The sequence below is a fragment of the Pleurodeles waltl genome, chromosome 6 (genome assembly GCF_031143425.1).
Source record: "Pleurodeles waltl isolate 20211129_DDA chromosome 6, aPleWal1.hap1.20221129, whole genome shotgun sequence".
Lineage (NCBI taxonomy): Eukaryota > Metazoa > Chordata > Amphibia > Caudata > Salamandridae > Pleurodeles > Pleurodeles waltl.
In genome coordinates this window covers 465,588,348-465,600,719 of record NC_090445.1, presented here as the reverse complement: position 1 = coordinate 465,600,719, position 12,372 = coordinate 465,588,348, and the positions used below count along the sequence as shown (strand labels likewise).

At 40.5% G+C, this 12,372-nt stretch overlaps 1 protein-coding gene across 1 annotated transcript in view; it reads right to left on the bottom strand.

Moving 5' to 3' along the window:
* LOC138301974 (membrane cofactor protein-like) overlaps nucleotides 1-12,372 on the bottom strand; it is a 441,285-nt gene that overhangs the window by 366,648 nt on the left and 62,265 nt on the right. The window contains exon 4 of the mRNA XM_069242412.1: nucleotides 1,358-1,454. Coding sequence (XP_069098513.1) covers nucleotides 1,358-1,454 — 97 coding nt within the window. The remainder of the gene's footprint in view (nucleotides 1-1,357; nucleotides 1,455-12,372) is intronic.

Below are 12,372 nucleotides of genomic sequence, written 5' to 3'. Positions count from 1 at the left end.
CCAACCGTGCACATCCATTTACACACCAGCACTCACACATATGCACCCTCCCTTATCCACACACTTGCACACAGACACCCCCACTCAATCACTCAGACACCCCCATTCGCACACATACATGCACTCATACACCCCCATTTGCACACATACACACATACACACATGCACCCAACACTCTCCAACCCCCAATGCCCCTCCCCCTTTTGGATGATCACCTTACCTTTTCCAGCGAGCAGGTCATCCGGGAGGAGATGGGTCCTGGCAGTTTTGCACCGCCAGCACCACCACGCTAGCAAGACTCCGCCAAGCCTCATTACAGCTCGTAATAGAGTCTTGCTGCTGTGGCGGTGCTGGCGATACAACCGCCTCTTCAGAGTCAGACTTCCGGGGCAGAAAGTACTCCAATGACTCCTAATATGGCAGTCAGCAGACCGCCAGCTCCGTCAGTCTGCTGGCTGCAGCGGCTTCAAAGACTGCTAAAGTCATAACGAGGGCCTTTCTTCGGTTATGTAAAATAGTCTGACTTCTTCTCACATCAGTAAGGGCTCATTTATGTCTGTTATCAGTGGCATGTTAGATTCTGTGTTTCTATGCTGTGTGCCTGGTGTGCCTTGATTATTGATTATGTTAGAGTTGTATACATTAAAGTTTATGCATATAAGTACATTCTTATAAAAAGTTTATTTGAAAGATCATTATCTTATTTTCATCCACGTTGGAAGTATTTTCCGAGTAAGTCAATTTACATGTAAAAGTTTATATTTTGTCAATTATTAAAGTTAAATTACACTCATAAATTATGCCATTTGCACGCTTAATGGCCGCTCTGGGAGGTAAATACATTTCTAAGTTTGCCTTCAAATAAGCATTTAACGTTATTTCTGCCTGCACTGATACATTCTCAGGTCCCTGCATTTCGACTTTTTTCAGTACTGGGCTAGCGAAAGTAAGACCTTTCGTCCATTAATCGGCTCCACTGGACCCTGTATGCACACGACGGTGTGCGAGTACTTAAAGCATTGAGTTTTAGAAGAGATTCTCTGCTGGGAGAGACGTGAGATGCACTTCTACTATAAGGTATGTGTTTGCCTTATGAAGAGACGTATGCACACACCTGGGCTGTGAGACTCTGACTTGTAGCCTTTTGCACTTGTTACTCTTACTGTGAATTTAGGTTGTATGTACACAGTCCCCCACACTGAGAGTACTACTGTAGGTAAGACCATATTGCTCCTTCAAAATATTCCAAATATATACTATATCTAATGCGAATTTTGCAGTTGCCGACCCACAGCTATAGAGCTAGGCCCAACTTCAGAAGTTTCCACAGTTTCATGAAACAAAAACTATCACCCACCCTATATCGCAACGAAACACTGCAACTGAACCAAAGGTGGTGCCATTTACTTCAACCGAGCCGTGATGCAACTCTCCAGGGTTTCCACACGATCGTGCTTAGTAGGGATAAGAAAGATAAAAAAAACTGTAATTAGAACTACAGTGAAAGCTCTAAAGTGACACCTGTACACAATATTCCAAAACAGTCTTTTTGTAGGTAACTATACGTGAACTCCTGTTTCACCAAAGCTGATCATTTTTAAGAAACGTGCAATAAATTTTACATGAAGGCGAAGGTGAGACCCTGAGGGTTGTCATAGGAAATCAGCCCAAAGTTATTATAAATAATAAAAAAGTACCCATAAATCACACACAGCAAAAAGAAACCTATTTTCATACAAGTCTGAATTCTAGGATTTGGAGCCAATTTTCAAAATTGTGGAACTTCAAAAAAATCCAGGAGTGCTCCTTCCAGATTGCAATTGTCGCAGCTACCTGTGGCACTAACATGTGCATATAGTTGTACATTTGTAAATGCAGAAAGATTGTATTTCCAAACGAGAAATAGTAATACACAAATATATTTGCACTTTTTAAATATATTTATTTTCGCAGGAAAATCATTTTTCAGTATGAATAAAATCCTTATCTTACACCCACACCAATTTTAAGTGCCCGTTTTCATGTTAACAAGTTGAAAACAGATTTACTCCTCTTAACAGGAAAAACTTGCGAATGTTTTCAATGTGCATGGCTTGCACAGTTTAAAGGCAGTTCCCCAACTTTTTTAGATGTCCTCAAATAGGAATGGCCAATATCCACACTGGACCAGGTTCACAAAGCTTTAAATTAGATCTGTGGTAACAAAAAGCAAAATTAAATTAAAGTAAGAAGACTGTATCCTAGATGGAAATTTGGCGGGAATAGGTTGGAGAGGCTATCGAGAAACGGATTTATCCCGTGGGCAAAAAATATTTTCCCCAAAGTCCAAAAACTGTTTGAATGCAAACATACTTGTGTAATTTTTACCTAGTTTTAAATGTACACCTGCCTGTACCTGCGTGGCCCCTCTCTGTATTGCCGAAAGATGCAACAGTTGCAGCTTTTCAATTTACTTCCCCATACCTAGGTGTAATCTTACAGGAGTTCATTTCTGAATCTTTTTGTGAGTAAGACCTTCTTTGCGGAGATCTGTTACACATAAAATTACTCCTTAGTGGTATAATTGTGTATATAATAAATTAATGTTCGAGTGGAAATTGTGATGTCGTAAATGAGAAAGTTGGTTTTGAAACTGTATAGGTTCCCACTTGTACCCACATGTATCACTTAAATGAGTAAGCAGCTCTATGAAGAGGGCCTCTAGCGACTACAAAGGGATAAGTTTGGCACAGCCCCTTATTCTACCAAATATTAAAGTAAATATTTAGCAATTTCACATATATAAGGAGAAAAAAGAAAATACTCACGTGAATAATAAACGAGGGAACAAATTTAGAGATCTTTATCACAGTGATGGATGAGTGGACACATCTGACATGGATTGCTCTGCATTAGTGTTCAAAAGCACAGGCTTAGCACACGAGACCCTAAATGAAGTAATGTGTTCACAAAACACAAACGGTGGCACTTAATTACGTGACCTCTAGCAATCGTGGGGAGAGCGCTAGGGCACATTCAGCAGTACTTTGGAAGCATGGATGACACAAGCTAGTAGGGCATGCCTATCAGCTTCAAAGCAGCACTGGATGCACTTGTATATGGTACAGATGAACGTGTATGAAGGGAATGGTTAGACAGAGTTCTGTAGCTTCCTTGACACTGCAGGTTCCTGACCTGGTATGATGTGGTGTAATCCCAGGGAGAAGAGAAATTGGGATAGCTAGTTTAACCCGCAGAGAATGATATGAGTTACTATGTCTTTTTCTCTCACTTAGACAGAGCTAGAGCCAAAAGCTCTCTAAGGATCCAATCTGTTCAACGTGCTAACCCCAGTGCTCTAGTCCACTTAGTATACTTTTGATTTTTTGACAGGGAAAACTCAACCCCCATGTCCTATAATTTACAATTTCAGAGGTCCTCTCCATAAATGACCAGGTGCATCTTATATTAAAAATCCAATAGTTTAACAAACTGAAATCCTAGGTAGGAAGATGTGTGTACTTTCATAACGGCCAGATGAGTTATAGGTGACTATATTTCACCCTTGCCTAAGGGCTCAAAAGTTGTAATTTGTACCGGGAAGAGGAGTCTGCTCAGGTAAAATACAAATACATCATGGTGTATAGCAGGCCCAGTTCCTTGGAGCTAAGGATATGCGCCTGATGGCAAAACGCCAGGCCCACTGAGCATCGAGTGAATGACTGGTTCCCGGGCCACCTAGGTCTCTGGGAACTGCAGGAATTCCTCGGGATGGTATTAACCAGCCAGAAAGGCTCTGGTGTCTCCTAAAAATCACACACCTCAGGGAGACTATCAGTCACACATAACGTCATTATTGAAGATATTTGAGCATACAATATATTACTATGCATGATATGTAGGGCAGCAAGCTTTGCTGCAAAGGGTCTCTCTAGATTCTTTAGGAGGGTTGGTAATCACCACTACTAAATATAGCAGCTGGGTTGCATGCTAAACCTTAGAAAAGACCCACCATCAAGGTGACCGACATGGAGCTATGAGGCAAAAGTCATGCAAGAGCGTTTACGTGGCATACCTTCAAAACAGGAATAGATGAAATACTGTAGGGGGGGAGTGCATCAGAATCACCATCCTACAAGAGTTTACGGATCAATAATACTGAATGAATTTAATACAATGTTGCCTAGGGGGAAATGTTAATTGAATATATGCCGAAATTGCAAAGCCTGCTTGCTCTATTCCTTATTAAATGGGTGTGGAAGAAATAGATATGGTACATTTGAGCTTTAGTGAAAACATTACAGTATTTCTATGGAAATGTGTGGGAGAATTTAAGGAAACATGAGGCGACTGATATCTAAATCACCGTTGACAGTCAATGCAGAAACTCGGCCTACCACACCTTAGGCAGACTTCTATTCATTACCATGCGCCCTCTCTGTGATCTTGTCCATCTCGATACATCGCTCACAAAAAAGTAAAAGAATAATAACAAAATGTATACAGAAATTAATTGTTATCAAAATAATTTTACACTGAGGGAAGTTTAACTGTAAGACTGCAAACCAATTAATGGGTTAATTAACTCCACATGAAGAAGACCCACCAGTTTTAGGGGGGATACAATGTTATTTTACTTACAGAAAGACGTTCTACAAAAATGTTTTAATGTACTGTGATTATTAATAATCCTGAGGAAGGCTTAGAGATGATCAAGTTGAAACATTGACATTTAGGACGATAGATGGAATTTATAAATGCAACATGAATGTCAATATTTGGCACCCTAATGGGGCTGTACATCCATGTTACTTAAGAATGGGTTCCTTCCTCCTTTGATGCGTCGTGCTCTAGTTCTACTTATTCGTGCATTGATTGTGAGGGTAGTGTCTATTTCAAGGTGGAAGCCATGAGGCATTGTCTGCAGTGCGCCAAAGGCAAGCCCATCTGCGCTGACACCCAACAGGATTTTCTATTCATTGTCCATATTACACTTGAGACATGCTTCTACGTCTTTCTGCACCAATACGTTACACAGCGCTAAATTACACATCAATGTCCCACTGCTTCTTCCTTCATTGATAGTGCAACTGTTGGGGAAGGCACACCCAGTATCTGTCAAAGAGTCCTTACTCAATGTAAAATTGCTCCCAAAACATAGGTATACAGTATGTTGTTGGAGGAGTTTAAGTAGAATATGTTTTTTTCCAGAAACATATGACTAAAACAGGCTTCAGTGCCTGATAAATCAGCTGCCAGCACAGAGGGATTTGATTTATTTTTTTATTTACATAGAGAACAGCATATGGGAAGTGAAGTTGATTTGGTCAAATGTCATTCTTTCCAGATCAGAGAAGGATGAGAAGTGCTTTAATAATGTCCTTGCCCCATTAGCACCATTTGTTTTATTTTGCTCTAGCGGCCTCCTACTATTTATTATTTTTAGACTACCTTCTGAAATTAACTGTGAAAGCAGCTACCTTCTCCACTTGGGTGATTTCAATTTGCGGTTATTCCTCACGCCAAGGCGTGGGTTGAGGTTTTCTCATGTTTTCATAATAAGTTAGATTTCACTCAAAAGGTGGGGATGGTCATTCATACTGCAGGTCATGTTACATACATGGAGTCCTGTATATTCCAAACAAATCAGGAGATCCCCATTAGTCTTTTCAAAGAGGTCAGTGAGGATCATATTTGTATTGCTCATGATTTGTATTAACCGATTAACCACTTTTTGATTCAATTTGATATTTGTCATCATATCAAGCCCTGCTAATGATTGTCAGAAGAGAGCAGGTCCCTCCTCTTTGAAAGGGGAGGAGGCTATTGTTTGTTTCTTCAACTCTACCTCAACATTAGACCCTAATGCACAATCAGAGGAATTTAATCAAAGTCTCTCATTTGCTAACCGAAGTGCCGGAGGAACTGCTCAGCAAACGGTTCTGAAGTCCACTTAACAAGTGGATTACTCCTGCTCTATGAGCCAAGAGACTAGCAGAAAGACAGGCAGACAGAAATGGAACCCACATTATCTATTTGCAGTTTGCTCAGCCTCCAAAGTCCAACAAAGGTACCACAAAGTGCATCCTCGTCAGGACAACACCTTTTTTCATGGTTCTGAACATGGATGTGGATAGTCTTGGACCCCGGCCTTTCACCCAGAGCAGAGCAGGACTTTATCCTGCCCAGATGCCATGAAGGGAAACCTGGGTTTCATTTTAGACATGGTCATGCATTTGAGGGATCAAGTGAATTTTGTTGCCTGAGCCTGGTACTAGCAAAGGAGATTACTTAAGATGATCCTGCCTCCCTTACCATCTTGGTGCCAAGCCCTTGATTCAACCCAATGCTTGCTCCGTGGGATTGCCTGCAGGGTCGATTTATAAACTTCAGATAAATCAAAAAATGACAGCATGACTTGTGCTCAGCAAGAGTAGTTCAGTAACATCTCTGAAACCCAACAACATTTTCATTGACTGACTGTTATTCAACTTGTTGAGTTTAAGGTCTTCTGTTTTGCTCATCCTGCTTTCTATGGTTGGTCACCTAAGGGTTGCTACTCCAGACTACGCACTCAGATGCCTGTTCACTCCTTAATCTCACTCCTTCAAGCAATCAATCTTTATTTAACCATTAAATTCAGCCACAAACGCATAACATTTTAAAAGTTAAAAAGAAAAATTACAAATACATACAAATAAATATACAATCCATCACTACATCTTAGCAATCATAATCAAGTTAGGTGCATTTGTGCATACATAAAATCACAATAAAATTTTCCTGAAATGTCAAAATTCCTAAATATTTAAAGTGCACATGCTCTTCTTATAGCAAAGGTGTTCTAATATAACTGAGTACTGTGGCACAAATATCAATAGTATACATACATTGTAAATAGTTTAGCCCCAACTTTGTTCTGCAAAATAGGATGCAGAAATCCCAATCTAGGGCATGTATACAGTGTACAAAATAACATAAAGTGCGCATTCGATTGTGCAGAATGCCCATTGCACAGGCAAGGGGGAAGCGATGTGTGCCAAGAACTACAGACTGGGAAGGTTACCAAATAATGGATTGTGTTGAGCCTTAATCTAGTGAGGAAGAATCTCTGTTCTGTATTAACTAAAAATGCTAGGTATGGTCAGTACTAGGTGTTGTACTTACAAGCATGTAACTTATAGCCGTGGATCTATCTAAAATGCTAATCAATCCCTCTTCCGCCCCTGGCAGAGTACAAAAACACAATGAATCTGGCTTTAGAGTTAGCAACAATTGACTCTGGGTTATCAAAAAGGACGCAGAGCCTAGGTCGTAAAAAGTAAAATTTTCTATAGTACCATATTTTCCAATATCAAGAAATCCTCTAGTACCTCCCTTGAAAAACTAACTCATGGATTACTCCATACCTTCATCCACAAGAGAAGTGGGGCCGGCTTAATACGATCGTCAATTAATCCTACTCCTACTTCGGTGTGCACAATAAAACTGGCAGTGTCTCTTGAAACGGCTAGTAACCTGCACAGAAAGCTGTTTTCAGCCACTTGAAGATTGCCTGTTGCCAAGAAGCCCCATGGTCCAGCTTCATGAGTTGCCACTGCTACACATTTACTTTTATGGTGCTGGGTCAAGTCGTGCACCAGCCTCTGCCCCAGTCTCTTAGAAAATATAATTATAGACTCCCCTACTGCTCCCAATTTAATTGCTCTTTCTGATATTAATCTATCCCATTTCCCATTAGAATCAAATAAAATATCTAGGTAATTAAACATTTTCATTTTTGCCACTGGACTCTCCCCTATAAAAAAAGGCCTTAGATTTTTTTGGGGTCACATGACATTACAAATGACTTCTGGTGGTTCACCTTAAGCTTGAGTCCTACCATAAAATTATTAACACCATCAATCAACATTTGCAATCCGTTTGCTGTACGTGCAAAAAGACCCGCATCATCTGCATACAGAAAAAACAGTATTAGTTGATTACCAATTTTAGGCACATACTTTGTACATTCGATCAGTGCTCCCCTGACTACTCTAATTGGGTCTGTGCCGTCACCTTCCCTAGAATAACAAACTCAGGTGGTAGTTCCCTGGCGTAGTTGCTTTATAAGATATAATAAGGGGGGATCTTTGTCTACTTGCTCTATCGTAGCACACAATAACTCTCTAGCCACCATACTAAAGACGCAGGACAAGTCCATGAATGCCATATGAATGGCCCCTCCCTTCACCGTCACATATTTACTCAAAAGTAATGTGAGGTTCAACGCCTGCTCCGTTATTCCCATACCCTGCTGAAAACCATACTGTATCAGACTCGAAAATGAATTTTCCTCTGCCCAAGATTCGAATTTCCCCAAAATAATCTGAACCAGAATATTCATTGTTGAGTCGATTAACGACATTGGTCGATAACATGTAGGCGAGTTACGGTCACCTTTCCTATAAATAGGGACTACTATTGATTCTCTCCAAGAAGCAGGCAGGTCATATATCAATGCTTCCCTCAGTACGTTTATGATCAATGGGACTCAAAAAATCTATTTTAATTTTGAACAAATCTACTGGAACCCCATCTGGCCCAGGGGCTTTACCTGCAGTTGCACTCTTGATCACTTTTATTATAGAGGATAAATCTTTAAACTCAACATCCCATCCTTCCGCCCCTTCGGGGCCACATTCTTCACTACTGATATTTTCGTCACTCCCAGGATTAAAGGCTGCAGAAAAATGCTCAATCCATTTCTGTTTTGTAATATGATATGTGATCCCATCAGGTTTTTTACCTGAAAAAAGGGACGATTTACAATAGTCCAAAATAACTTGGAATCTTTTATTTGGGCAGCCTTCTGCAAGTTTTCCAATGCCCTCCACTTAATCTCCTGCCTCCTCTGTTTGAGTGCTTGTGCATATTTAAATTGTGCCAATCTAATATCCTCCCTATTCCACTGAGTGCTATGAGTAGCCAGCTTGAAGGCTCAGAGGCCAATCGTAGAATCATGCAAAAATCTCGAATTTGGTAATTAGGCACCCTGATAATGCTTTACAGAGTCCATCAAAATTTTCTAGGATACTGACTGGGTCATCTGAACCTGAAAGGCAGCCCATAACCTTCCTGCAATTACTTAAGCTTCGGTTTTCAAAAAAGGAACTTGGATCAATAGACCCCCATTGCAAACAAATCCCCCTGTTTACTGAGTGACATTTTCCACATTGGTCTGTCTGGATCGAGGGAGTGCTGACTTAAGCTGCTTGGATTATGGTCACTAAAAGGGAGAGTTGGAACTTCATAAACCACTGAGTACTGGGCCATATCCCTTGATATCAAAACAACATTTATTATGGAGCCATGTCACCTGCCTGTAAAGGTAGAAGGGTGGTACTTGCCCTGCCCTTGAATATCTGATGAAATATTAAATTCAATGCTAAGACCAGGTGGTCAAATGTTTCTTCATAGGGTGTATACACAAAATGACCAATTTCTTCTGCTAGAATATTAGTGAATCCACATATACGTTCCCCATCGTGAGGGCACTTGTTGATATTAATATCACCTGCCCAGACAATTGAATTGTAAACATTTCACCTATCACTGTGGTCTAAAATCACTGTCCTCTAGAAACTGAAGCAAAAGGGGACTTGGTTATAGTGAACTTATCTGACCGTCCTCTCAATAAAACTGAATGTAACCTATTGAGTAAGTGCATGGGATTTTGTCCGACCCAGACCAATGATCAAGTTGAAGTCTTTGTGGACAGTTAAATTTACCCGTCATCTAAAACTGAAGAATCACTTTTCCTCCCCACACAGGGGGTTTCAAAACAGGGGACTGCTTCTACAACAGTCAGGTGATATATTAATTGAGGATACCCATACACCAACACAACTAGTATCTGACCTATATGACTTACAACTTTTGATGTCTTTACAAGATGGCAGTGAATTAGGTATTGAAAATATCAGAACTGATTTAGGAATTAGGGAAGATCCCGATCTAACTAGTGGCTTAAAATCACGTTCCAAATTCATACCAACTAACACATTGACCTGTTTGCAATAAGGTTACATCAGACCTATACAAGAATCTAAATACACATAAGATTAATTGGCAACAAAAGGACAATTTGTCCATATCAGAGCGAAAGGCCCTTCCTAACTTTAAAACTGATCGGTCAATAGTGATTCGTGAGGCGGACAAAGGAGGTAACGTGGTCATTATGAACAAACAAACAAACAAACAACCCGATTGGCGACTTGACAGAATACATTAATAACAAACTTTGGGGGTGGCATGAGTCGGGCTTACTCTCTGATCATGAATACAAATACCTTGTTGTAAAAATCCGAGATATCCTTGTATATCTATTCTTCCAAAAATTCCTATCTGGAATTGACTCTCCTACCGAGAGGTTATCGGAATAGGTGGATTTCTTTTTACAAAACTTCGTCTGTAATTTCCCTTGCTTTATACAGGATAGTAAAGATATCCTCAATACATTTGAGGACTTTCCTGGTCAGATGATCTTCTATTTGTTACTATGGATGTGAATAGTCTATATACTTGTATCTAAAAAACCTTTCGTATACAAGCAATCACTTCCTATTTAAACACTCAGACTGCTGATCACTACGCGCATAACCAGATGCTTTTAGAAATGATTGACATAATCTTGTCCAAGAATTACTTACTGCGTAATACTGAGTGGTTCCAACAAATACAAGGGACCGCGATGGGTTCAAAATTTGCCCCATCATATGCTTGCCTGTTCATGGGCTGGTTTGAGAAAATACATGCTTGGAGGAAGTATGCCTCCCCCTGGACTGAATTTATTGTATTCTGGGGGAGGTATATAGATGATATCATTTTAATATGGAATGGGACCATTGAACAACTCATCTTGTACCATGCCTTTCTCAACGACAACCCTTACAACGTAAAACTCAGTTTACACTATAGTAAGGATACTATTAATTTTTGGGATATTAGATTTTTCATTGAACACAATTGTATACAAAGTGTGTTATACAGGAAATCCACATCTTGTAACAGTCTTCTCCATGCGACCAGTGCACACCCACTATCTGTGATCCACAACATCCCTTTTGGTGAGATGATGCGTGTGAGACGCAATTGCAGCACTAACGACAAATTCCTTGCACAGATTCAACATGTTAAACAGAGATTCATTAAGAGAGGTTATAGTAACAAGACTCTCTTCAAAGCGGAACAACGAATTATGAGAACATCAAGGAAGGATACTTTGATTTCAAAACCCCGTAGGGATAACAAAACCCGTATGGAATACTTGTCATTTTTGATTCAATACACAGTTCATAGCCAGGATATTTATAAAATTTTCAAATGCCACTGGCACTTGTTGACTGATCTGCCAGGACTCAAAGGGCATCTACCAAAAACACCTAAAATTACTTACCTCAGAGGGAGAACACTATGGGCCAGATGTAGCAAAATAGCAATTTGCGACTTGCAATGGGGTCGCAATGACCCACCTCATGAATATTCATGAGGTGGGTCGCAAATTGCGGCCCCATTGCGAGTATAGGAACTCGCTAACATGGAGGCCTGCTGACGTCAGCAGACCTCCATGTTCGCGACCTGCTTTTCAATAAAGCAGTTTTTTTTTTTAAGTGTAGCCCGTTTTCCTTAAGGGAAAACGAGCTGCACTTAAAAAAAAAAACGAAACCTTTCGTTTCGGTATTTTTTCAGGGCAGGGAGTGGTCCCTTGGACCACTCCCTGCCCTGAAAAAATATTTTTGGGTCCAGTCACAAACTGGAAGGGGTCCCATGGGGACCCCTTCCAATTTGCGAGTGGGTTACCATCCACTTGAAGTGGATGGTAACTGCGATGCCATTTGCGACCGCTTACGCGGTCGCAAATGGTATTGCATCCCACAGCGACTCGCAAATAGGAAGGGAACACCCCTTCCTATTTGCGAGTCGGAAATGCATATTGCGAGTCGGTAACGACTCGCAATATGCATTTCTGCATGGCAAACCCACGTTTGCGAGTCGCAAACGGGTTGCTACATCTGGCCCTTAGTGATCAACTCTGCCCTAGTTATGTTTCTGTACCCAACACAACCATGTGGCTCTCCACGAAACCTTTTGGGTTTTTTACATGTCGTGAATGCAACGTCTGTGCCTTTGGTCTGTACAAATCCAAAGATTTCTGCTATAATAATACTGGGACACATATCATCAGGCATTTTATTAATTGCAACACTAAATTTGTGATCTATGTCCTACGGTGTGCATGTAACAAAATCTACGTGGGAAGTACCATACAACCTCTCAAACTTAGAATACAGGAGCATATACGTGCTATCAAGAATATCGATAGTAGGTACCCACTTACATCCCATATAGCAC